This window comes from Necator americanus, chromosome X (assembly GCF_031761385.1).
Source record: "Necator americanus strain Aroian chromosome X, whole genome shotgun sequence".
NCBI classification, from domain to species: domain Eukaryota; kingdom Metazoa; phylum Nematoda; class Chromadorea; order Rhabditida; family Ancylostomatidae; genus Necator; species Necator americanus.
In genome coordinates this window covers 1-26,606 of record NC_087376.1, presented here as the reverse complement: position 1 = coordinate 26,606, position 26,606 = coordinate 1, and the positions used below count along the sequence as shown (strand labels likewise).

Sequence of the window (26,606 nt, the reverse complement as noted above, 5' to 3'; positions counted from 1 at the left end):
AGGAATTCTTCTTCCCTTCTTTTGCTCCCAAGTTCTCATGAGATCCGATGCGGCTGTTCTCGTTCTTTGTGCTGCCCGCGCTTTGTCAAGGTGAGTTCGTAGTTCTGGTATTTTTTTACGCACTACTTTTTCAGAATTGTGCAAATTTAGGGATAGGTGCGAAACTCCAGGAACATTATGAAGATGTTCCCGATGATTTTCACAATTCGAATGTTAACCACACCATTAGCAAGAATGACGCCGAGACACATGCGGTGACTTCCTTATACCATTTGAGCTATTTCAGATTCTTCGTGGCATTCCTCTACCTGGCTAAAGTTGATTGTTACCTTTGCAGGATGCATACGAAATTCTTCAGCACTTCCGTCATTGCCGTGGGAAAGAGTGGATGTGCGACAAGGATTGCCGTCTCGAATTTTGGAGAGAAACCAAACAATGTTTGTATCTTCATGCCCTTTTAATCTGACCAATAGTTCCACGTTCTTTATGCAGGTCGTCGCCCTAATCCGGGTGATAATTGTTTTGGAGCACCTGTCGATTACAAGTATACGCGTGATTTTGTCTCCGATGGTGTAATTCCACACGAGTTCGGAGTTCTTCGTCGCTATCCGAGGTTTGAATCTTTCTATTATTAAGCGAAACTTGTACTGAGAACCTCTATGCATTTAGATGTTGGTCATACCTTGCTCCAGTGATCTGTGCAGTTATATTTCGACCCTGTTCGCTGCATTCTTACATCGAAAAGGACAATAATGGAAGTGTTAAAGTAAGACGCGTGTACTTTCTCAGTTTCACTGTAAAAATATGCTAGATTTGTCATGGGTGCTAATTTTTGATTGATACACATTTGCTGTATAGCTCATTCCATATAGCCTGTATAGAACAATATTTGGACGCTCAAAAAAAGTTAGAAGTAGGATTGGTTGGAGACTAGTTGCTTCGAGCACTTATATGAGTTGTTCTAACTCATACGATGAAGATAAAGGCTATATATATATACATACATATATATGTATATGTAATATATATATATATATATATATATATATATATATATATATATATATATATATATATATATATATATATATATATATATATATATATATATATATATATATATATATATATAGTCGGTTCAAAAGGGCTTGAAACACTGTTGCGTAAGCGGCTGCGTTCGAAGCGACGCGGTGAAGAATGAGGGTAGAATCGAGGTATTACCAATGCGAACTGCAGCGATGAGGTTTTAGCATGTGTGCTCAGTCGATCCTATCCGCTACGCTCGGTTATATTAGTAAGACTCTGGTACAACATATTTGTGTGTCTAGTTTAAATTAACATTAACTAAATACGGCTACACACTTAGGTTTGAGAAACGTAGATATCGTATTACTTTAGTAGATTAGACGATATTCAGTAAGAACGATGTGAAAACTGGTGGAATTCTGCTGCTAAATCCTTTTCATATAGAAAGAGATGAGGAATTGCGAAATCAAGCAAAAAGCGCATGCTCACTACACGAAAAGAAGGTAACCAAGTACATACTCCATTTTCTTCTTTTTATATTCATTAAAGGCATCACACCATGAATCTGAGGTTGTACGGATCTCAAGTGGAGTATTCGTATACGGGATAGTAGATCAAGGAGAGGGAGTGATTCCGTCCATTTCTTTCTAATTGCAGTAAAAAACGGCCCGGGAGATACGGCTTCGAGCGTTCCGGCGCGCTATTTTCTACAAGGAGTTCGATTGGAGAGCGCCAGCTTTGTGCATGCGCCGCACCTTCCGGGCCGTTTTTTACGGCAATTAGGAAGAAATGGACGGAATCCCCCCCCCCCCCTCTCCATAATCTACTATCTCGTATAAGAATACTCCACCGGAAATCCGTACCAAATCAGTTTCGAGGGGTGATGCCTTTAATCAGGCACCGTACTACCAAACGAAAATGCTCAATCACGTTCAAAACGACCTGACGTCTGGTGCGTTTACATAAACGGCGCGGTCGGGATCAAAGTGAGACCATCGAGAGCTTGAGCAAGCAGCCGCTTGCAGCAGTTTAACTGTTCCGAGCTTCATTTTGTTTTGACCTGACTATATCAGAAGCTACGAATTATTAGGTAGACAGCTGATGCAAGACATCAAGTCTCGCAGGATATGGAACAATGACGAAAGGAAGGATTCTTTGCTAGCTTTTGCTGCTGATCGAGAATGTTGGGTAGAGCTATGTTTAAGAACGATGTACCACGGCGAAGATGCGAGCAATCGCGTCAGAAGACAATAACACTCTGCCGATCAGCTCATAAAAAGTTCTCTAGCAGTTTTTTCTGTCCATATGTCATTCGCTTCCAGCAACATAATGAAGAACCTTCGGTACTTATCATAGATGCGATAGTCAGACCCGATGCTCCGACCCCCTTCACTTTTGAATGGTTGGAGGAGGGACCCTTCACTTTTGGGCGGTTGGAGGAGGGACCTCCTGACCTTTGGACGGTTGGCAAAAGAACCCCCTTCACTTTTGGACAAATGGCGAAAGGATCCTCACCCCGTGAGCCAGACCCCCTTCACTTGAGGAGGGTCTGTCTCCTCCCAATCGCACCTATGGCACTTATGTTTTTTTTTTTACTTTAGTCGCCTGTCTGGTACGGTTTAACTAGACCCATTAAGAGATTAGGTAGAAGAAGATTATAAAAGATCACCCAGGTCCAACCTGTTCCTTACGATTTTATAGTATTTTTAGTTCTTCTGTTTCTTTGGGAACTTCGAGGATTTATCAAGTACCATATGTAGTTTTGTGTACTCTTACTCTGTTTTTTTTTTTTACAGAACGGAACCGTCGAGCTATGGCAACTTTTAGGCTCGTCTTCATGCAGGATAGCCCATGATATGTGTGATGACGTTATTTCGGTTGGATTATTTCCTTCTTTTGTTTCGGTAGCATGCCGAGAGCTGAAGAACATCAGTACTATCGAGAATAGTCGTTCTGTTTTTTCAAATAATTGTCAGGTTGGCTATGATCTTTTATCATGGGTTGTTCTCTGCTGAAACATCATTATTCAGCATGCATCTGTGCACTTTCCGGTGCAGGTAGAACCTGGTTCTTGCCCTTGGCCCTTAATTTCAGAACCGGAATCCATGGACTTGGATGTGTCACCAGTCCTCGATAACTGTTTTCTGCCTTGCAGGTTTGATCTGTTAGGTTTTGCGATCACTTTATCTAGCATTTGATCGTTCTTATCGACAAACTATTTTCATTCCTTCTTACAGTGTTTTTTGGTGTCTAACTAGTATTGTTAAAGATAGTTTGTTTACACTTCTTTCTGAAATAAAATAACTAATAACTTCTTTCCGAAAGAAAGAAATTGGACAGTTAGCGATACTTCCGCATGACATAACTCACGAAATGCTGGAAATCAGTCTTTCACGAGTCGCTGTTAGGAGAAGGACTGTCTTCGCAGTCGAAGACTTCCAATGGTTGCACCATTTTCGAAAGCACACTGTTTTGTGAAACTGTTGACAAAGGAAAAATAACAGTAGGACGTCTTCTATTCTGCGAATTCGTACATGTGATGTGTCGAAAAACCGTGGGTGGGTTTGTAGAAGTTTCGTTTCACTGCACTAAAATCAGTTTTCCGTGAAGATTCAGGATGCCGCAAATGTTCAAGCGGATAAGGTCAGATTTTGTTCTTTAAGGATAAAATGTTCCTGGGAACTGCAAATTTCAAGGAAAAGAAAGCTATCTTTTTTGTAGCTGATCAATAGCATCATTAATAATAGGTCATTAAGAGGGCGGGTGTAGTGTAGCGGTTAGAGGTTCCGCTTCCTGCTCGATCGGAGGTTCGAATCCGCCCTAGTGCTCACCAAGCCTTTCATCCCTCCGGGGTCGATAAATTGGTACCAGGCTTGTCTAGGAGGATAAAAACACTGACTTGACACATCGGCTAGCCACCGCAAGTCATTGTATAGGCCAGTTGCACGTTTGTGAACCTCAAACGATTCTGGATTGAAGTGAACGTGGGGGCGCATCCCAAGCGGATTGATTAACGCCAGAAACTTTATACTTTGATAGGAACTTTTGTTTATGGGCTAAGGTTTTGCCTCAGTGGGAGTTTTCGAAGGCGTGAAAGTGGTTCATGGCTATTTATCCTTGTTCTAAACTGCCAAATGTATCAAACTCTTCTAAACATTATTTCAAGTACCTTACTTTGGAGAATATCGGAGAGAGTTGACAACTTTTTACCCACTGAAATTTTGTAGAAGTACGGAATTCAATCAGAACTTTCAAATTTCAACATCTTTGTTATTTGATAGAGTTTCTGAATACACAATTAGCGAGTAGCAGTTCTCCAGGGACCAAATTTTTAGAAGATTTGTAATGTACTGCATAGATTCTCAGCAGTCCTCTCCGGTCGGTAATACAGTCGGGTCAAAATTGCATGAGGCACAGCACGGTGCTGTTACGTGAACAGCTGCGGCCGTAGCGAGGGGACGGGGACAGCAGATGGAATCGTAGTGGGTCTATCGCAAACTACAGCCTACGTTCCACCGCGTTTCATTCCGTTTTGACCCTACTATAGACATTCTTTTTCTTGTTGTCCAACATTTGTCTCTCCCGTCTACTGGTGGGGTCCGGTTACGAAGCCAATGTCAGGGAAATAGGCAGGTACAGAACTGATCCTCATTTGAGCCTTTCAAGCTGGCGACAAAAGATCGAAGAGGAATGAGGGCACGCACTGTTGCGTCGGAGGTGGACAACGGCCAATCGCGGTCGTCTTTTTCAACGAACAATATCATCAGAGATCCTCTCCATATATTAGGTGAAGTGAAAAGTTATGAGCATCCTTTCGCTTTATTCCGACGATGAAATTAACATAACATAACACGAATTTTGATGGAATACAACACCCATCCTATTTGCCAATTCTGTCCGCTTCTGATCGCCTGCTTCAATCTAACCAGCTGTTGACAGCAGAGGTCCGAATTGAGTGTTTGGACCGATGGAAGAAGCTCAAAGTGGATGGTTCCCCTCCAATCTCAATAAACACACAGCAAAACCTTTTTGCCCGTTAATCCGGGCTTGTCATTCGTTTGGGAAGCTCACTGCGACAGATCCACGATCTTTTTCAGTTTTTGTTCTCGTATGTGTTCTCGTATGTCAAATGTCGGTCGATTTCGTCAAGTTTCAGCAAAGAATAGGCGGGGTCAATTTGGCACAAAAAGTTCTTTTTGCGTTAGTTTGTGGGACCCATACATCGGGCTTCTTGAGACCACCTTCACACAAATGGTTTCTAACGGTTTTCGGGCTAATCTTCAGTACCTGGTTCAAAGTGCACGTTCATATTACTTACTGAGCGGAAATATAAACGCAGCCTTTCCATTTTGTTTGCTGTTATACTTCACTATCTTTTCAGCGGGAATAACTCAGTGTACACTTTGTAGATTTCAGATCACCCCTTGTTCCGACCATTCTTTCAAGTCGGTTTCGATCTCTACGCTTTGTGCTTTGCATAGCGCTGAGTATTCTCTTCATAACAGAATCAGTAAGTGCAGTACTATTTTGAAATCACTTTCATTTAAACCAAGTTTTAAGGTTTATTTGTCGCATTTCTCCAAAATATTCGAAGAAAGTTTATTGGTATTCCACATATATAATGCAGTGATCTGTATAGCATTATATTGTTTCATATGGAGTCTTTCACTGTTCGACCACTTCTTTGCTTTGTCGGACTGCTCCATAAGCGGCGTTTCTCGACGGGATGCTCGTTCTCACAGCATTTTTGAATGGTTGGCTTTCAGTAGATGTGTTTAGTGGTCAGATTTGTTCCGGCCCCATTTCTGTGCTTTCAGGTGCTCACTTCAGTCAATTTTGCTATACGCTAGCTTTCTAGCAGCGTATTCATGGTTGTTCCTGCTTTACGTCAACACAATTTTCCCCCCTTATTTCATTGCTCTGTATTATTCACCGAGGTATTTGGTGTCAAACTTTTACTTCATAACCTTCACATTCTTCTTGTTCATAACAAATAGCTCCATTTCAAATACTCAGAAAGACAGCAATCCACGAGGACTGCCGAAAGACAAGAGTGGCGCGGTCATTATTTTCTGCTCGTACTGTCATAGGGTCACGCAGGTCGAACTTATCAAATGCTCAGTGTATCTCATGTTAAACGCAAAAGAGGCCAACTGTCAACACATGAGCTTCTTGGGGGAAGACATTAGATGATGACGAATTTAGTATGCGATGCCAAAGCTCGGAGCACAGTTTCTGCGTTTGTCAGCTGTTATTTTCTATCTGTATTGCAGAACCTTGACCTCAGAATCAGCGATACCAGTGCGCAACCCTTGCATCCCGCCCCCGCCTGCATTTCGTCGAAAACCCATTCGGACGAATCGCAGGCGGGGGGCGGCGCAAGGGTGGCGCGCTGCAGCAGAAGCCGTCGTAAGAAACAGAGTTCCGGGAATTATCTCTTCCGGAAAATATACGATCCCGTATAGGCATTACCTGCCTGAAACCTGTACCACCCCAGATTCGTGCGGTGATGCCTTTGAGCAAGTTACGAAAGAGTTAACTGAGCAATCTATTGCCTTCGCATCAGAGTGCGGATATGAGTGAAGCTAGCGAGGCTCTCCTCTCGATCGTAATCGCGCGTTCCACCGCGCCAATTCAAACGCACCGCTCACGCGACTGCACTGAGCCTCAGGTTGTTTTGACCAGACTGTACACGTGTTTATTTGTGAGTGTGCGTAAATTATTTTGTCGGGCGTGTTTTCACAGATGTCGAGTTGCGTTTTTCACCTTGTGGCCACCACCTTTCTTACTTGTGGTCCACGCTGCTATCCCTACTTGTTGGTGTAGTGATCCCAACCTTTGGAACGTTGAAGTTTCACACAACCAGAATGAAGAAAATGTCTTCAAAGTTATTTGAAACCCTGCTTTCAACTACTCAACTTTGGCACTTTATATCACGGAAGATAAAGTATATGGCGTTGATCAATCCCTATGTAATACGCCTATGCGTTCGACTTCATAATCATTTGATGATCACGTAGGCGTCTGCACCCTTACAATGACTAGCGGGACCGAGCTGATGTGTCAAGTCAGTGTTTCCCCCTACAAGTCTAGTCCCAGTTTATCCGCCACGGAGGTGCTCGATAAATTGAAAGGTTTTGTTTAGCACTAAGGGGGTTTCGAACCGAGTAGTTACAGCCGAACCTCGACTGCGCTACACCCGTCCTGCTTTATATCATAGTATTTTATATATGCGATTTTATTTCGTCAGCGTGGTTTTTCGGTGAAATGACGGTCCTTGTGGAGTGCAAAATGTTTTTTCTAATGTTATCTGTTATGTTTGAGGGTTCTTAAAATTCGGATCCGGCCTCTTCTTATGCTCTGTGTTTACGGAGTTTCTGCGACTTTTTCGTCTTTGATAACGAACACTTTGGTTAGTTCAATTGATCGATTTTCCGTACTTTTGAATGGAGCTGTTCATTGATTTTCTTCTCGGTACATGTTTTCATCTCCAAATCTTCAGCGTGAAAATGATGGTGTGTCCGGTGTATGTTATAATGGACTACTTACTTGGTGGAAGTATTTGATCTCAGTTTTTCCTTTGTTGGTTTTGTTCTTCATTATCGTTAGCCTTGGAGTTGTGTTTATTGGGAAGAGAGAAGGTATGATGGAAGTTTTCCCATGAAAATGTTTTGACACTGTCCTTTTTTGCGGATTTATTGAAAATGATGGCTTCAAAACATGCCGTGATGGCGACGAATAGAACACAAAAGGAGCACCAACTTGCACGACTCGACGGAATAATGGTAGTCTTTGTATCCTACTAATTCATTGTGTTCTTGCTCTTTCCTTTTACTTTCTTCTTTTTTGGGACTGCGAAAATAGCAGAGTTGTAGCCGCCGAGGATGATACACCTGTTGGATGTGTGGACCTTGGACAGTCTAGTTTAAAATGTAAGAGAGAGGATAGTGTTCCGTGCTTGCCTGGTAAATGACATTCGATCACTCTGACTTCTGATTGTTTTTTTTTTTCTCTTCTATGTTTGAATACATTGTTTCCTTCTAGGTTCATTGCAACAGAGATACGAATTAAAATATGAAACCAGCTGCTTCGTATCCAAGCGTCTCGATCGCGTACGAGATGTGGGAGTCTCATCGATATGGACGGGTTAGCCTATCGTTGAAGTAGTTATAGATTGGAGTACGACGGCGTGGACCATCATTTTTAGAGGCTCTTTCTTCCTATCTAATTATTTAAATCAATAAGTTTGCAATTCCAAGTGTCAAACTCGCCTAACGTTCAGTTTATTGGCTATCACGAAATTAACAGTCTTGAGATCTCTCAACAGGTAGGTGTAAGGGTTTGCTTCATGAGTGTGAGTGTAGCCACACTCAATTCTCACTATTAATAAAGAAAAAAAGCGTGTCAAACAGTCCTAAGTGGTCCCGTCGATGTATCTTATTGCGGGTAGTAGAACGACCGAAGTCCGCAGCGCGTCTACGATTCTGCGGATGAGGCAACCTGCTGCTCATTTGAATCATACTACATGGATTTTAAACGTTTGACGTCAACGGAGTTGTTGTTTTTGCTTTCTATTGCATTATAAGTGGCATTGTTGGGGAGACGATACACACATGATTACTATGTGTGCCTTTTTCTGGATTACTATGAAGAGTTGAGCGTTATCATGGTCATGGTCGTGAACTACGTTCTCACAAATTGAAGGAAGTTGTTAGGCAACATGTTATTATACGCAACGTTCAAAGTTAAGAAAATATTCTTTTGATTTCGTTATTCATTTTCTTTCCGCTAATTGCTATGTTACGATAGAACAAAAAGTCCAGGTAACCGCCTCAATGCGGTTTTATATTCAAGCATAGAATCTTACGACTAATTGATTCTTCTTCTTCATGCATTACGATTTCTTATGTTCTCTTTTGCACTGAGCTCTCTACGTTCATTAAAATTGTCAAGAATGGATGTATCGCTGAGTAACTCCGTTTGCTTGCCTGGGCTACATGTTCCTAATCGTCTTTGCTAAAGGAGCGCAAAACAGCGTAGACCTTGTGGCAAGTATTAGGCTAGCAACTAATTTCTATCACATTTTGCAACGTTTCATCTGCAAATTCTTAATTCTCATAGATTTAGTTTTAGTTCACTGACGTATCCTCCATGGGTACCTACATGTTGCCAACCTCCAGGCAGTTTATAGATTCCCTCTTTATAGATGTCCTTGCGATAAAAGGATGGCTCAAGGTCCATTTTGAGCTCTCCTCATTAACGAAACGACGTCCTTCCCAGTGATGAGCCAGTAATCGGAAAAAGTGGTAGTCGGACTTGGGAATGTCCGTACTGTATAGCGGATGAGAAAGGAAAAGAAAGTCGAGTTGAGACTGCGGCGGTTTCACGTGAGTTACTTCGCAGCATGCGGGCGCGCGTTTTCATGCAAGAAGAAATTTTCTGTATCCCTCTAAGCTTTGCAAAGCAAGCACCCGATTCAGCTTCCGTTATTTCTCAGCATTGATAGCAGAACCATCTAGCTGAAACACCCAATGAATGACCCCTCTTGACGTTTCACCAACAACACAACATGTTCTTGTGATTCGACCGAGGTGTAGCGACTTTCTTCACGAAATAGGGGAAGAACACCACCAGAAGCAGCCATCAAAGGGGAACGTTAGTGATAGAATACGAAGTGCCTAGGATAGATTAGTAAGCTATAGTATTGAGCTAGTAGGTCTACTACGTAAATCCCAAGAGCTAAGTCTCTAAAGGGTGATAGAAATTAGTTGCCAACCTTATAGATAGACAACTTTTTTGAATGCTTTCCACAACTGAACAGAATGCGCGTCGGTCTTCCGCTGTCGCACCAATTATACTGTGTTATATCATTATTATATATACAATTTCGTTAAACAATTGTGTTCAGGAATGTCTTTCGTGTTTTTTACAATCTTCTTGTTTGGATCTCCTATCGTTCATTTCTGTTATGTCGGTGTATCTGCAGAGCATGAAATAAGGAGCATAATAAACTATGTCAAGTAAGTTTGTTCTGCGACGCTACGTAGATCAGATAAATCTAGGTATTCAATTTGACCCATGTGTTCTTGCCTTGTCTTCTGCTGCTCACATTTTGAGAATTGACAATGGGTTGGTTTAACCGATGCAACGGACTAATTTATGGGTGCTTGGAGATCGAAGGGTTTAAACACGCATTTCCTAACCGAAAAAAAACGGCGGTTTCAAAAAATCTTACTCTCTGAATACAGCAGGTATATATAGTACTGGTGTTCGGAACCACAGACATTTGCCAAACTCTCGCCCCAGACTATAGAAGCTAACGTTGACATTCACAGAGCAATGACCTGAATTTGAAACTGACTTTTCTATCCCATGTCCTTTAGATCGGATCTGAATTTCCTACTCACCCCCCTCGGATAGGATCCGAGCCTCTCCCAAGTGGATGAGGGAAGAATCAGCAGACCTCTACATCAAATAGGTGACTATTTGATGTAGAGGTCTGCTGGAGATAGGACTTGAATGAAAGACTGTGGGTTTCTATGATGAGATTCGTCTGCTAAATTGAGGAATTAGTGTAGGTAACGATGGAATTTGAAAAAAGGTACTTGTGAACAAAAATGCATTTCTCAACATGATGAAAATGAAGTTAAAAGTCAAAGGATAAAGTCACTGGCGTATCAATCCACTTGGGATGCGCCAACGCGTTTTACTGGAATTCGTAATCGTTGAAGTTTTGGAATGCGTGTTGGCCTATACAATGACTTGGGCGAGCAAGCCGATGTTCAAGTCAGTGTTTTTTTAATCCTCCCTGACAAGTCTTGTACCTATTTATCGACCCCGGAGGGATGAAATTCTTTGTGAGCACTAGGATTTGAGCCCTCGACCGTGTGGCTACAACGGATCTCTAACCGACTGCGCCACACCCGCCCCTGAAAATGAAGTAATGATCATGATTATATAATAACGAGCTTAGTCCGTGTGTGTATGTATGTGTGTGTGTGTGTTTGTCTGTGTGTCACGAAATTCGAAAAAGGGGTGCGGCGGGTCCACCCGGCGTCAGATTAATGCGCCGGCGCCAGATATTTACAAAATGGGCTGCGACGGGTCCACCGGCGTCGGCTTAGTGCGCCGGCGCTAGATACCTATAGAATGGGTTGTAACGGGTCCGCCGGCGTCAGACACCTATGGAAGAGGGTGCGACGGGTCCACCGGCGTCGGATTGGTGCGTCTGCGTCAGATAGCTATAATATGGGGTGCGACAACTATAATATGGGTAATACGGGTCCGCCGGCGTCGGATTGGTGCGCAATAACTTCGTGCACATGACGCAAAAGGTAGAATGTTTCAGCTGTTTAATAGCCGTGGCCACTGAACGCTATGCTTTTCACCTTTATGACTCCTCCGCGTGCCCATTTCCTTCTTCGTTCGCCTCAAGTTTGTAGCATGCCGCTCTCAGAAAGTGGAAACACGCATGCAAACGGCTGCTTAAATAGTAGCATGATGTTTATGTGGTCTGACGTGGGACGTTATCTTTATCAGTAGGTTGATGTCTTTCACGTCATTTTATGCCAAAACATTCTCTGATAGCTGTCTGGGGAAAACAGTAGGAAAACCCATATTTCGCGTGATACTTTCAAATTTTGTCTATAATATATTGATAAAGAGTGTTTGAAGTTGAAGTTCCAATGTTCTCCAAATGTAGAACTGACGCGTTTAGAAAGAAGACTATGAAGTCTTTCGCTTTTAGTTATAATATAAAAAAGGAAGAAAGATTGTTGGAGATATACAAGTCCAATTTCATAGAACTAATAAAACTAATATTGATTTTAGTTGATCAATGAAGGCGAGCGAAGCAAACACCGCAGAAAGTCTGAAGTCCGGCTTTAGCCGGACGCTCAGACTGGTAGAAAATAAGCGAACCACAGTTATATGAAGCGGAAGAACGTAAGGGTACCTGAGATCTAAAAAGAAAGAATTAAAATGAGGTTAATGTATCATAGTCTCTCAAATCTATTCGATAGTATTCCTTCTTGGAAAAGAACTCTCAGACGTAATCGAATGGGGTTTTCATGGAGAAAGACGTTGAAAAGGGAATGTCAGTCATGTGAACAAAGGGATGTGTAGACGAACAATGTGTATGAATATCAAGACATAGTTGTTAATGCAAAAAGAGGAAAGGTGGTATTAAAAGCGAATCAGCAAGCAGAGTAGGTGGAGTAATATTAAAACATTAGTTAAATCCAACGTATCATGAAACTAGCGTTTTTGGGGAAAATATAGAGTTCGGGATGTAGATTACGAGTTTGAGCATGAGTCCATCCAGTTTCCCTTAATCCCTCCGCAAACGGCGTTTCTTCCTACGAGATACGTTAAAACGCGTCCTTTTGTACACGCCCTGGTGCCCTGACCTTGGTGCGTTTCAACTTATCTAGTTGGAACAAACAACGTTTCGCACGCCGTCCTTCAGGAAGATTATGAGGAGGAATTGAGCGAAGCCATGCTCATATTCGTAATCTACTCGCCGACACATATTTTCCCAACGATTTCCCAACTACGCCAGTTTCATGGTAAACTACGTATAAAGGAATATCTTTATTCTAGCAGCATATTCGTGCACATTCGAGTTTTTGCTTCTTACATGTCATTTCTTACTCTGATCACAATTGTGAACACTTTTCATAAGTTGACACCTCTTATGTCATATATATGCCATCACTTCCTTTTTCCACACTCTAATGCTTATTTGTGGCCTAAAAATTGGCAGTTTTATTGCATAATATGTTAAACAATTTCACTTTATCGAGCACAGTCTAATTATTGTTTTCAGTTGTGGGACTGCTCACGTAATTCAGAACCGCTCCCTGGACTGGAACACCTTCAGTGACTCCTCTTTACTAGCGCTTCGTGAAGCATCATGGTGCTCTCTACCTTTCGAGCAAGCGCAAGGAAGGTTGGAGGGTGTCATGGTGGTGTTTATCATTTTGCCTCTCTTACCTTTTGTGGTTTTGTTGTTCGCATTTCTGGCTGATGTTAATGGATACAGAGGAATGAGCAAGGTGGTTATATTGGGGTTTTCTCTCATCTATTATTTTGTTCCCTTTCACCTTCGTTTTTAGATTCGGAATCGTGCCGTTGATTCAAATATGTCCACCAAGTGCATTGGTGATCAGAATGAATCCTGTGAATTAGCTCTCGTAAGGAGCTCTTTAGGTAAATTTCGATGCCCACCCAAGGTTACCAATCCACAAACATTTTTTATTCAAGAAATGGAACAGAACGAATTCACAAATAAACCCAAAGTGGAATTGGAGTAGGTTTCTTACGTGTCGCTTGTAGTAGGTCTCAGGTTCTTGATTTTATTTGAATGTTGGTCTTGTAGAGCGGAATTGTTTACTTTTTTTGAGCTGACGACAAAGATCTTTGTCGATGTTTATTCCGACTGACGTTTCGGCGTCTTCGCCCTTTTCAAAGCCTGGAAAATCAGAAGCATTTGTAATCTATCTCCTTAAACGTCTCGTCACTATACAAGATATGAATTAGCAAACAGATCACTTAAAGACAACATCTGAGAAGCTGACCACAGTACCGCTCTCCTTGGTAACCGTAAAGTCGTGATGTTAGCGGACTAGCTCGGTTGTTAGAGTTGCGCTGCTAATGGTAACTAGTAACGATGTACATACTCTTGCATCGGACCCCGTAAATGAAGACTCGAAGAGGTCTTGATGTTGGTCAGAGCGATGCATTCTTCTTTACGATTTATGATTAGACTTCTTGCTGTTACATAAAACACTTCCAGTGTTTTTCGCACTAGAACGTGGGGTTGGGGTGATAAGATTGGGACTGCTATCCTGTATTTTCATGGCTCTGTTCGCGATGACCACCTAGAAGAGTTGGTGGTTTTGATGGTATTACGAGCTATCTAGCTGGTCCTTGACGTGGTCATGTAGTGCTCTTCGTGTTTCGCCAATGTTCTCAGCCCCATGTAATGGACCCGAGACCAGATAGATAACTCCTGATGTCATGCGGAGTGCTGACGTCTTGCCTTCTATTCCAACAAAGCCCGGCAGAGGTACGACTTGTTTAAGATCGAAGGTAGCATGTCCACTACTACCACCGAGTCTTACAGGCGTGCCTTTCGCGAGTTCGCTTGCACTGCATTTCTCATTTCATCCGAAATATGAAGAAGATGAAAAGAAATCTTTGTCGTCTGTTCTACTATGTGGCACCAGCGCTTTGTTATACGGAGCGCCGGTGCCACCTCGAGTGGAAACATTATCGACGTGAGCGCTATTGCGCTATCTGACTGTGGTGATGTTCTCCTACGTTGTTTACAGTCTCTAGACTTCACATGTCTTTGATTTTCTTCACTCCGAAGTAGGCCACGACGCCGAAACGTTAGCCGAGAGTAAAGGTCAAGAACATCATGGTCATGGTCTCCTTGTAGTTCTTTCTTTATTTCTTTTTTTTTCTTCTCATGTTCGAAATGATACCTCTACAACTCAGCGTGGAAAAAACAGCATTTCGGAGGGCTGCTGAGGAAGTCGTAGATACTGACCAGTCTAAAGGGGATGAGGTTAGTTTCTATTTCGGTAGATTTCATCTCCCTCAGATCTGTGCTTCCATTGTCAGTTTCTTATTTTTCTTATTCTTGTGGTCAATATTTGCACATAGGTTCTTAGGGAACGGTTGTGATTGCTAATGAAGATCACGAGTACCAGGAAGAATTTCATAAGGAATTCCTAGACATCATCCATCAATTGCAAGGGGAACTTGCCTTCCAACAATGTTGTTCGGTATATTTGACTCGTTGTTTTTCCCGAATTTGGAGTTTTTGATCTTTAGTAATGCTTGTCAACAATGGTGCCGCGTTTAACATCTGCCTCCATTGCATGGAACGTTCTAACCAGTTGTTATCCAGTCTGAAAAAATCTGTAGATCCGGGCTCAGTTCCCACGCAAGGTTGGTTGGCAGTACGGTAACATGGGTATTGCACAAATAAAACAGTTCTGAGAAAAAAATGCGATTCCACATGTGTCGCTGTTCGTTTCAAAGTGGTATTTCATTTCGTATTCAATTTCTGGAGTTAGGCTAGGATTATTATGTGCATGTCTTTGTACGTTTAGCTGAGGCTGCATTAATAGACCTGGTACTAAAATGTGCAAAATTTCTTACACTTCAGATTTATGTGCACTGGGAGAAGAGGTCTCTCATGTGTTACCATCAGTTACGGATCATGCCATGCAGCTTTCGCGGTGGATGAACTCGATTCAAGAAGCGTGTCTCAAAATTGAATGCATTCGAGGAGTTTCGGGTTCCCAGTGTCATTCATTCTTCGGAGCAAAAGATATCGAACGTCAACGGCAATTATTAGCGCTCAATGACTATCTATCGCAAACCGTTCGGTCTTCAGTCAGAGAGCAGGCAGATTTTCCTGAGAATTTTGAGAATCAACAAAAAAGCTTCATGCAAAAAGTACGCGCTCGTTTACCAAGCCAGGATACTTCAAAGCAGGAACATAAGAAAGTCCAAGAACTGTTTGGAAATACCATGAAACACCAAAATCATGTGAAGAATCTGCAGTGTGACGAGCAGCCTGGATCCAGTCGTAAGGAGGATAACGTGGCTGAAACACCAACAGTATCAAATGTACAACGGGACCATTCACAAAGTGGTATGATTTAAATTCCAATCTGTTCTTATTGACTCCCCCATTTCTACTCCATGATTAAGTATAGGAGGTGTTTGATGTTCTCGCTTTACTACGTGCACACTACATTTCGGACTCGTTACCCGTTGAAGAAGATCCAACATGGAAAATTTTCTCGAAATTTGCCAAAAACAGAAACTGCAGAGATCGTGATCAACTCTGTTCACGTCCTTCCGTTTTGATGGCGGATTTCTCGTATTACTTTTATTTTTCAGTTTTCAAATTATTCAGAAAACAACACAGTCGGCCAACAATCACATGAACCTCGTCGGCTTCTCCGAATCAGTGCATACGCGGAGTCGTATTGTGGTGAGCGAGTGAGGGGCAATTCTTGTGGGAATTCACTCTTGGGCTACAAATATACTCTCTTTCTTTCCCCTTCTTTCCATTCTAAATATTCTGCCTTGAGCATCCTAGTTGCCTTTCATAGTTTAGCAACTCCACGAGGAATCGTAAGTAGGTTAACCGTTCCTGAACTGCGCATTCGAATCCGACAGATCAAGAACATTTGCGCTGGTGATTCACTTTATCCTCAGGAGGTGACGCTTTCAAGAGCAAACTATTGTGCTCAATTCAGTTTTTGTTAAGGTATGTTAGTTTCAGCTTTCTTATATGCTGCTGGTCACTGGAGATATAGCTTTTGGAGGTAACATTCCTCGCGAAGAGTACTTTTTTTATCCAGTAAGGTTCCTGCAGTTTTATGATTTTCTAGGCACTCGCAGAGTTTTCATTTTAGATAGAGCAGCTGCCACATATCTTTGGAACAAATGTCCCAAGTATTGATGCGAGGATTGGTGTCCAAGAATTTTTATCTCATATGCGACGACGGGCTCTTTGTGTTGTTGCTGCAATCGGATATCACTTCTCACTACGCTCCAGGAGAGAATCGGAGTGAGCTTAATAGTAGTAGTCGGTAGAATAGAAGAACGAATAGACATTCATCACAAACAAGTTTACGATGCGTTAGGTAGGACCGTTAGTAGTCCAGCAACACTAGGTTTTAGTCCATGTGGTGCAGTTGTTCGCAAATTGTTCGATGATTACAACAAATGCTCTTTCTCAGTTAGCCGTGACTGTCTTCTTTTTTTTAATCGAATGAAGCAGTTCTTCTTAGGTAGCGACTCGCTGACGAAATCATCCATGACTTTCCATGATATGAAGGATAAAGTGCACGGTGCAGATGATCCGTATGAGGATGTACCTAAAGATTCGAGTTTAGAATCGTTTCAGGTGTATGTAAGTCTGTGCAGCCTTACAGTGAATTACGGAGGCTTGCTACCAACTCAGCGTTCTTTTTTAAAATCTTTTTACCAAGTGTGGCACCAGTTTGTCGACTTCGATGGTTAAAAAGATTGGCTGGCACTAGGGCGGTTTCGAACTAGCAGTAACAACCGAATCTCTAACCGACTGATTTGCACCCACCCCTTCAGTAATATAAAACGAAAAGATGTCCGTCAATCCGCCAGGGTGCGAGTTCCCGCGAACATGCAAAGATCAGCTTACCTCAGAATTGAGTTGTAAAATCGTTTCACAGTGCAGCTGGCTATGCTACTCGCCCTTCACATAGTCACATCGTACACTGCAAATCGAGATAGAGCGCATTTAAGCTCGCTAGATGAAGCGACGGATGTTGAGAGATGAAACAAGACGAAGAAGAGTGAAACATTTCGAGGAGTGATGATCGAGTTCCTCTTCTCTAGATTGCTTGTGAAGAGGATCTCGTAGAAAATTTTCGAACATGCCTCGAATCATGCCTTGCCTGCTTAATAATATCCTGTAGAGATTCACCGTCGTTGCTACCTCAAAGCATGGTGGAATTTTCTGATGAAAATTTTAAGGCAAAATGTTGCGATGTAAGGTGATCTCAAATTCATGACTGTATGACTGTGGCTGCTGACATGAGTCACACAGTCATACATGTATGAGATGCATGACTGTGTGACCGTCAGGTAAAATCATTTGGTTGTTCGTGATCCACCCAATTTCTAGATTTGTGGAGTAATTTTCCGTTTTCGCTGTGGTATTTGTAAACTGTCCCAAACTGTCTTATAGTGGTGAGGACCCAACATCGCAAATTTCGCCGAGCGAAGTTTTCATTTGATTAAAACTAGCGGAGAAAGGAGTGGCAAATTTATTACCTCGTCCACAAATAAACTTTTGCGTTACTTGCAAAACACACTTTTACGCAACACTGATCAGCAGGAAAAAAATTGCAGTAATTGGTTGGGAAAAGTTCAGTGATATCATCTAGATATAGAAACATCTTTACATTAAACTAGTTCTCACTTCAAATATGATTTCTTATTTATCTCCACTCATGACCGTTTACTTTATCATTGTAGCAGTTACTGTAGATGAAAATTTAACAGTGTGAAAGAAAAGAATATGCATAAATCCAGTGAAAGAAGATTATAGAATCATCTTCGCCTCACCTCAGCCCCTTAATTCTGCTTATGATAAGAACGTGTTTGTCTGTCTACATGTCCGTCCTCGTCACAAAGAATGGCCACAACTTGCGCTTCTCCTTAATTTATTTTTTGGTTTCAAAGGGGGAGTTGTCTGAATTGATAGCTGCCTTTTGGACTGGTACTTTTCAGGTACACTCCTCCTGTCTTACCACCATTGGGACTGTATCGATCGGAGAACGAGCTGATACTTCGTCGGGTACTTGGTGACAGAGACGAAGTTTTACCTTGTTTACGTGAATTCCTACAAGAATTTCAGTTCGGGAGGTAAGGTTAGATAGTACCTCAGTAGTCGGTATAGATCTTTGGAGTGCTGTAGTTGTACTGTTTTAGAGGACCAGTCGTACCACGTCCTGATCTCAAATTCGCCTCTGCATTTGGGAACTATCTGAGGCTGGTAGCTGCGAGAGAAGGCTTTAATAATGATCATGTAATCAGTAGACCTTCATTCAGCAATAAGGTTTAGTTTGAGTTTTTGTTTAGGAAGACTATGTACCCGACCCACTACCTCCGCCGGGATCCCCAAACGATTTTGAGGAAACAAATAATTCTGCAAGATCTGACGAAAGTGATATGGATCCTATGGATTTGCCTTAGCTTTTTTTCTTTCTTTTTGAACCGGGATTACAGAATGCTTGTTGTCGTTAAGGTATGGTCATCATAGATGACAATAAATGTTTCCTAATCATTTTAAGCGAGGCAGGAAACTAGTGAATTGAATCCCGACACCGTATCTACTTTTTTCTTTCATGGGATCCTTTTTCTGCTGAAGTGCCTACTTGAATGATTTGATGATGATGATATGTACTTGTAGACTTGTATGGGAGGATAAAAACACTGGTTTGGTCGTCGGCTAACGCCGCCAGACATTGTATAGGCCAAGACGCGTTCCAAAATCTAAACGTTTACCAACTGCTGTAAAAGGCGTTGGCAATTCCAAATTGCTTGTTACTGCAAATGTCGACGTTCTTATGCGCTGTTCAGTAAACATCGACTGCTTCAAGCATGTGCGTTTGTATGAGACGTAATCGAGATTTGGCGGCAGCCTAGCTCGTGTATCGTGTATTTTATTATGCAAACTCGTCAAGAATCTTAAGAAAGGGCAGTTTGGAATGCCATCCAACGCCGCTCTGATCGAACTGTACTCGAACAGCGCTCCGAGCGCAAGAAATCATTCTTAGAGCACAAGAACCGTTCTTAACTACCAAATTGGTCGTCCATTTGAGAAGGTGATAGTTCATTGTTAGACAGTTCATCACTGAAAGTGAATAGTTGAATCGGTCAAGGCAAGCATTGGTCTTTGAGGATCCCCTGTATGTGGGATAAAGGTACTAAAAAGAAGGAAGATAGAGCTGGATACTACTACTACTACTACTAATACTAATACTTTAGCGTTGTGACTCTATAAAAACAAGCATACTGTAAGTGAGCGGCTAAGTCATATCATTTAGTACTTTCATCGCTAAAAAAGGAACCGCAAATACGAGATGGCTTATTTGCTAGTGAAATGTTTCCTTCTTATCTGATTCGCACCCCTAATATTAGGCGAGAACAAAGTATTTTTCCCCATAACATTGGTTCTCCGTCGTACTTTCGTTTCGTGTCTTCCCATAATCGATAACGATTGTAGAGCAAAATGTGCGGCCTTGACCGAATCGTTAATATACACTGTTTTTAAGCGAAGATGAAGGAACGTTGGATGGGTGATCCTTGCAGGTAGTTGACCCAGTAAATTGCTATTCGTATGGCGGGAAGCGGGATCAGACATTCCGGAGTTGTACAAAATCGTTGATCGACGTCGTCAGTCAAAACACCAAAAAAAGAGGAGATAGTGCGCAGATCGCGGAGATCGCACAGAAATCAGGAACAGAACACTGTTCAGATGTTCGCACAGTTCATGGCTTAAAATAAATCGCAAAAAGTGGACCTATACCTTCCTTCTATTTCATAAGCATCATTTTGACATAAAAACTAACCAATGTGCAATCAATAACTGTATACCGTAGTAGCACATTTGTCTCATGACCAACCAGTCAGTCGATGTCAAATGGCGTTCGATAGTACCCACCCCGTTTTGGCGGCAGTTCTTTTGCAACATTCGTGTCGTGCTTGTCGCTCTATGTGAGTTGTTTTCGCTATTTTCTTACTAAAGTTCGATGTGGTGGATCTTCGTTCTTCTGCCAGGGAACTTCTCCGTGGATTTGTCGAAGATCCACCAGTAGTTTCTTGCGGATGAATTTGTGTTGTTGATCCGTTCATGGATCTACTTGTTTCCATACTTGACTTACTAAAATCACATTCATTCTAGCGAACAGCTGTCTAATAGTACGTCTGGTACGAAAAAGTCAAGATCGACCGCATCGACTATGGCCCACCAGCTGAAAAAGCGAATTTGGGAGCTTTCGGTGGGTTCCTTTTTTCTTCATAGTGGTAGTGATCGTGCGCAGTGCACGGCCGCAGCTCTTAAGGTTTGGAGAGAATGAATGTGGTATGAGATGCAGTGTACCAGCATATCCATGCTCTGCTAATCCTATTTTTGATTTGTGTACATGGTTATCTGCGATAGATGGCTTGGAGGTCTTCAAGTTTGTCTTTAGTTGAATGTTATTATTATCCTTTTTCCTCTCTCTTAATGAGGAGCCGGTGATACCGCTGATAGATTAAAGACGGTATCGACAAACGCTTACGATACATTTGTATTCATACCGTGGAAGATGCTTAAGAAGTTCCCTTGTCTCCGTGGATTAATGTCTAGGAGACTTAACAGTGACGGAATAGCGTTTTTTTTTTACAGCGAAGGCTGTTCTGTCTGCACATTTAAAACACCAGACGGTCGATCTTCTTGTTTGCGAGGTTTTGTTAGTATTTGACAGCTGGCTGTTACGATCCTGCTTGATTTTATTTTTGATCGCTGTATCCTACTTGGATATCTTCTTTGCGGTTCTTTATTCCTATGGAAAAAACACGAAAGAAGATGTGTTAGCGAGCCTTAGAAAATTTGAAATAAAGGTCGACATACATACACACATACACGCCGCACATGCCAAACTCTACACTTCCCTCATTCTACACACATACACCGCACGCACCACACCCTCCACATTCCGCGCACCGCACATACACGCCGCACATATCACACACCGCATGCCACACACGCCACTACACACACCACCACACACCACCGCACACCACCGCACAAACACCACCGCACACACACCACTGCACACACACCACCACACACACACCACCACACACACACCACCGCACACACACCACTGTACACACACCACTGCACACACACCACCACACACACCACCACCACACACACACCACCACACACCACCACACACACAGAGGACTAGGCGCGTTATTATAGCATGATGATTCTTTCTTTTTCGTTTCCTTGACAGTACCATGCAAGATTTATCACATTGAGATTAATCGAATGTTCCCAACAACTTTCAAATATCTATAAAAGTGCTGTTTTTCACTATCAGTTGATGAAAACTGTTGTTTACAGAAACCGCTTTTTATGTTTGATGTAAACATGAAGAAAAAATGTTACAAATTTCATGCTTACAATTCATATTAGGTGTGGAAATTTGAACGATTACGATATGCGTGCAGATGACTTAAAGGTGAGTTGCTGATATTCGATTTGTTGCACCGCATTGAGGTTTTTCATGCTTTCGGCAGTGCGCACCGTTAGGCATTACTATAACGAATCGTATTCTCTTAAGTCCTAGCAGAAGTTTCGCATGAACTAACACTGACCTCTTGTTGGAAAATTTGGAAATGGTTTATTCACAAGCAGGATGCTGCTCCACGTAAATTTTAACAGTATCATTTTCAAGCTTTTGCACGCGCATCCGTGGCTGTGGTAAAAAGTCGCCAAAAAAGACGACTGAGGCGAATAAATATCCGTTTAACCCGACGATTTTATTGTATACGCTCACATTCCTCGCGTATACTAAAAAATTGCATAACACGAAACTTTCACTTGCTCTACCAATAGTAATAAAATCAGTACATGTTTGTTAGAAATTGTCCGCCAAAATGGACAGCGGATTCGTCCCTAATTCAAATCAGTAACGGAATAGAAGCTTACCAGATTACTGATGTGTATATAGTGTCCAATTAGTACAAAGTTATGTCAATTTATTGTTATTATCTCTTAGAAATAATTAACGAATCAGAAGCGTCAACAACTGGAGCTTCGACTTCCTCTTCTTTTCCAGAATTGTCCGTAGTTTTTGTAGAAGCATCACATTTCCTCTCACCTTGAGTTTTCCACTCATGAATGCCTAAATTCATATTTCTTCGTTTTTGATCTGATATGCAATAATATTTTCTTCTATTGATGATATTGATTGTATCACCTTCGGTGAGTTCGGCTTTTCATTAGCTACATTGAAGAAGTCATCGCCGGACACCGTCACAGTAACTGTAGGCCTCTTTCCATTTTTAACATAACCTTAATCCGATGGAGGAGCCCTTGAAGTCGAGTGCTAAATTTGTGTTTTGACTGCTTCTGAAACCCTACAACTTATGAACTACACATATGAACTCACTGAACTTCCCAATCTCTTTCGTTCCATCGGTCAAAATATATAGAATAATTGTTTTTATGTTTTTCACAGCTGAACGGTCTTGCTGAAATCGCTGGATTGGAAGAAAAAACTTTGTTGGACGTTGCAGCTATCTGACTGGAATTGTAGCAACTCATCAAGCATCGACTTTTAGCTGATTTACCTCACTCCATTTTCCTCAATATCATAATCCCCATTAGTTCTCTCATCAGAACTTTTCATGTTATCGAAATGCTGGGCGTTCTACATATTGGTGATTTGGCTCCAGTTATCTCGAACTGAAAATAATGGGTTTGTCTGAAAGGAATTCGAATGAATGGTGAACGTTCTTACCATGTTCAGCCTTCGCATTACGAACAACCTTTCCAGCTGATCGATAGTACAAGTAGTCACTAAAAAATGCTAAAATAAATATTCTATGAGATTGGTGAAAACACGTGTTCCATACCGTCCTGACGGCTTCGAAACATTGCCGCTCTTGTTGAAGGACCCATGGCAAAGGTATCCAACCACAGGAGTAACATATTCTGGCTTCAAAACATCGATAATGGACCGAAAATTAGCACTCAACACTGCTGGCTTTCACTGGTGAGAAACGCATCTCTGGAAGTGCTTTTTGAGTTAGGCGAGATTTGGCTGTTGAGATTATTATGTTTACAACTATATTGTATTTTGCTCTATCTTGAGCTAGGGAATTAGGAAATCCAACAAGGGCAGAATTTGCTTGAAAACTGACGTAATCATCTATACAAACTAGTATCTTCGCTAGAATATTACTATTTTTAGTACCAAGCTTTCAATATCGTGTGCTCGTAGTAACCCTTGTTGAGGGGAAGGTGAAGCAAATAACTGGGAAGAATAATTTTCTAGACAGGTAATTTAACTTATTACTTTAGCCTAGGGGTAAAGCTTACTGCCTGGTTGATGCCGCTGTCAGGAGAATTAGTTTGCAGAATTTACCCTGAAGATACATTAAGCATCATCTGAGAGTTGAGTTCTCAATGTTTTGAAGAAATAGCGTCAATGAACAAGATGCAGATAGCAATTAGCTGGCGACGTATCGGTAACCATTGGAGATTAAAGTATCAAGGCAAAATTAAAGAGAAGGGGGCAAAAAAGGAGAGTATTTCGCTTCATTTTTTCTCTGTTCGGTAGCTCAATTCAGTAATTTCCTTTGAAAAAAATCCAAACCCTCATTGCTTCGTTGGATCTTGTAGTTGGAAACATTTTTTTTTTGCTGAATAAGCAGGTAGAAGATTGTAAGAAGGATCCTTAGTTCCTTGAAACGTTTCATTTCGGATCACTACTTTTCAAAAACTGACTCGACGATGACCGTTTGTGTCTTATTTAGCTAAAGGATTGCTACGGACCCTGGACAAATGATCCATGATCACAACCACAGACAACGCGAGATTCTACTTGGTTAAACTCAGCAGCTGCGTAATTCGTTTTACCGAAGTTTCCATAGATGGCCGCAATTGATGACGTCACAATAATTCTTCCGTAGTTCCACTTCCCCATATACGGCCAAGCTGCTTTCGTCTTGGTATAAGCTCCTTTCACGTGAACTTTGAAAATTAAGTCTGGAAGTGGATAAGGTTACAATTCATTGCTCTTCATTGACGAGGAACGTCCCCTCACCCCAGTCGAGATCCGTCATTTTCACAAGCGAAACATCACGAAGAATTCCAACATTACTGATTACAATATCTGTAAACTATTTCGTCCCAATGATCCACAAATTTATTACTTTACCCACCGACTAGCCAAAAGCATGAATGGCAGTTTTTGCAATCTTTTTGCCGAATTCTACACTGTCGGTGTTAGGCACCAGCAGTTTTGATCTCATCGACAACCTCAAAATAACTACTCATAGTGAAAATCTCCTAAGATTTCTAAGCTTATTTTACTTTATCTGCCATTGACGTAAGTGTTGAGGTCCCATGTACATTTCCTCCAAGGTCATTGACAAGAAAATCAACTCTTATGGCTACGTTGGTGATATTAAATTTGATTCAGTAAGAACACTTGCAATTCTTTTTTGTAAAAAATCAAGTGGTATCTTTTGATTCGAAACTGTGTTGATTACAAGGAAACCACGTTAAGCACGCTTCATTTTATTAGACTGGCATGACATTGATCCTTGGTTGATAAGACTACGCTGCCGATTTATTTCATAGCTCCGAATTGTACCGAGGGATGTGCTCACATTCAGTTTAAGAAGTGGAAAAAAATACAAGATAGGCAATAATTGAGCATATTTGGGGACTGCTGAAATGTTCTTTGTGTCAGTGACTCAGAACTCAATGAAATAAAAAAAGGAAAAAATACTGGTGGAAAATAACTTGTCTAAAAGCACTCTTTTGGGTGTTTAATAGCAACAAAATAAGAAGTCGATAAATAGAGAACAAGGAATTTCAAAAATGCATAGGAACCAGCTTTTTGTTCCAGAAAGGCGTAAGCGCAAACGAAAAAGCAATTTCAGAAGAAAACATCTGAGCAGTTTCTGTTTAGATACCTGCACCTATATAGTTATACCAGCCTGAACGTCCGGCTAAAGCTGGATTTCAGGCTTATTTTGGTGTTCGCTTCGCTCGCCTTCACCGATCAATAAAAAATAACAGAAATAACAGTAGCGACATTTTTTTTTGGGGATACTATTATTGTTTTTTCTCTCAACGCTTTTTTCAATTTTTTACCCGAAAATTTAAGCATAGATGAAAGTTTAGATGGTTTTTCCGTAAACGCTCAGTCCTATACTCGGAGAGCAATCCAGCTTAATTTTACATCTATGTTTCTCCCAAACCTCCACAATTTGGAAACATTATTCGAAGTATGAGTTTCCTCCGTTTTCTCAACAAGCAAGGAATGATGTGCTAACATGGAATGTCACTATCGTAGTGATAAAAATAACGTTCTACGTCAGATCGCGTAAACTGTTGGGTACTATGTATTGTATTTAAGCAGCCGTGCGCACGTGTATTTCCTCTTTTTGAAGAAAGGATGTTAGCAGCATCATGGAGACATGCTGGGAAATAGACATGTGAAGGAGCCATAGAAACCCATTCTACCGCGATGGGACTCCCGCGCACCAACCCGATGCAGTGGAACCCGTCTCTCCGCGCTCTATAGCTTTCTGGCACCGACACACCATTTCAACCCCGTGAGACCCGTCCCACCTCATTTTACAGCTGTCTGGCTTCGGGGTACGAATTCGACGTCATAGCGCCCGTCTCACCTACTTTTACCGCGTTGAGGTTCCAGCGCACCAAACCTCTTCTTCTTCTTCTTTTCTTCCTAGCGTTTGTTCCGCATTGTTGCAGGGTCCGCTTTTCTGCTCCTTGTCTTCCATTTGGTTCTATCCATTGCATCAGCCGTACACAAATGTGCATCTATCATATCCAGCTTCACACGGTCTAACCAGCGAATCTTTGGCCTCCCACGCGGCCTCACTCCTGAAACGTCGAGCTTCAGTGCGGTTTGGGCCACAGAATCTTCCTCTCGACGCAAGACGTGACCGAACCATCTCAGTCGGGCCTCCTTCATCTTCTCAGTTATCGGGACGACGCCGAAGATGGAGCGCACAGTGTCGTTGGATACTTTCTCTTTTAGCGTTACACCTATTATCCACCTTAACATCCGCATTTCCATAGCGTGCAGTACTCTTTCCAAGGCTTTCGTCGTCGGCCAGCACTCGCAACAGGACGCACAACCATCCTGTAGATCTTCGACTTCAGTCGAACAGGGACTTTCTTGTCGCACAGTACCTCTGTTGCCATTTTCCACTTCATCCATGCAGCATTAACACGTGCTCGAACC

At 41.8% G+C, this 26,606-nt stretch overlaps 4 protein-coding genes across 6 annotated transcripts; 2 read left to right on the top strand and 2 right to left on the bottom strand.

Moving 5' to 3' along the window:
• Positions 1 to 47: 47 nt before the first annotated feature.
• Positions 48 to 18,795, top strand: RB195_021047 (uncharacterized protein; the record flags this gene model as incomplete). 2 transcript variants are annotated; one of them, XM_064207568.1, is made up of 30 exons in its annotated part: positions 48 to 90; positions 151 to 254; positions 338 to 437; positions 493 to 613; positions 670 to 766; positions 2,823 to 3,002; positions 3,057 to 3,181; positions 5,443 to 5,536; positions 5,587 to 5,780; positions 5,844 to 5,963; positions 7,351 to 7,438; positions 7,529 to 7,667; positions 7,779 to 7,811; positions 7,902 to 7,991; positions 8,071 to 8,172; positions 9,935 to 10,046; positions 12,854 to 13,082; positions 13,143 to 13,236; positions 13,291 to 13,336; positions 14,530 to 14,599; positions 14,706 to 14,811; positions 14,869 to 14,985; positions 15,206 to 15,697; positions 15,965 to 16,042; positions 16,169 to 16,272; positions 16,337 to 16,414; positions 16,470 to 16,624; positions 18,331 to 18,465; positions 18,532 to 18,628; positions 18,682 to 18,795. In XM_064207568.1, the coding sequence occupies 30 exons, from the start codon at positions 48 to 50 to the stop codon at positions 18,793 to 18,795; spliced, it is 3,657 nt and encodes a 1,218-aa protein (XP_064063449.1). The 2 variants fall into 2 exon arrangements, with proteins under 2 accessions (XP_064063449.1, XP_013302027.2); XM_013446573.2 differs by lacking the exons at positions 5,443 to 5,536; positions 5,587 to 5,780; positions 5,844 to 5,963; positions 7,779 to 7,811.
• A 1,450-nt stretch (positions 18,796 to 20,245) lies between these two features.
• RB195_021046 (uncharacterized protein) lies at positions 20,246 to 21,829 on the top strand (the record flags this gene model as incomplete). The annotated part of the gene is made up of 3 exons (XM_064207567.1): positions 20,246 to 20,319; positions 20,507 to 20,603; positions 21,791 to 21,829. The coding sequence occupies 3 exons, from the start codon at positions 20,246 to 20,248 to the stop codon at positions 21,827 to 21,829; spliced, it is 210 nt and encodes a 69-aa protein (XP_064063448.1).
• Positions 21,830 to 22,382: 553 nt separating this feature from the next.
• On the bottom strand, positions 22,383 to 23,311 carry RB195_021045 (uncharacterized protein; the record flags this gene model as incomplete). 2 transcript variants are annotated; one of them, XM_064207565.1, is made up of 6 exons in its annotated part: positions 22,383 to 22,502; positions 22,578 to 22,672; positions 22,770 to 22,851; positions 22,956 to 23,030; positions 23,121 to 23,179; positions 23,236 to 23,311. In XM_064207565.1, 6 exons carry the CDS (start codon positions 23,309 to 23,311, stop codon positions 22,383 to 22,385), a joined length of 507 nt encoding a protein of 168 aa, XP_064063446.1. The 2 variants fall into 2 exon arrangements, with proteins under 2 accessions (XP_064063446.1, XP_064063447.1); XM_064207566.1 differs by lacking the exons at positions 22,383 to 22,502; positions 22,578 to 22,672; positions 22,770 to 22,851 and having other exon boundaries at positions 22,947 to 23,030.
• Positions 23,312 to 26,084: 2,773 nt separating this feature from the next.
• RB195_021044 (uncharacterized protein) lies at positions 26,085 to 26,582 on the bottom strand (the record flags this gene model as incomplete). The annotated part of the gene is made up of 1 exon (XM_064207564.1): positions 26,085 to 26,582. The coding sequence occupies one exon, from the start codon at positions 26,580 to 26,582 to the stop codon at positions 26,085 to 26,087; it is 498 nt and encodes a 165-aa protein (XP_064063445.1).
• Between the last annotated feature and the right edge of the window lie 24 nt (positions 26,583 to 26,606).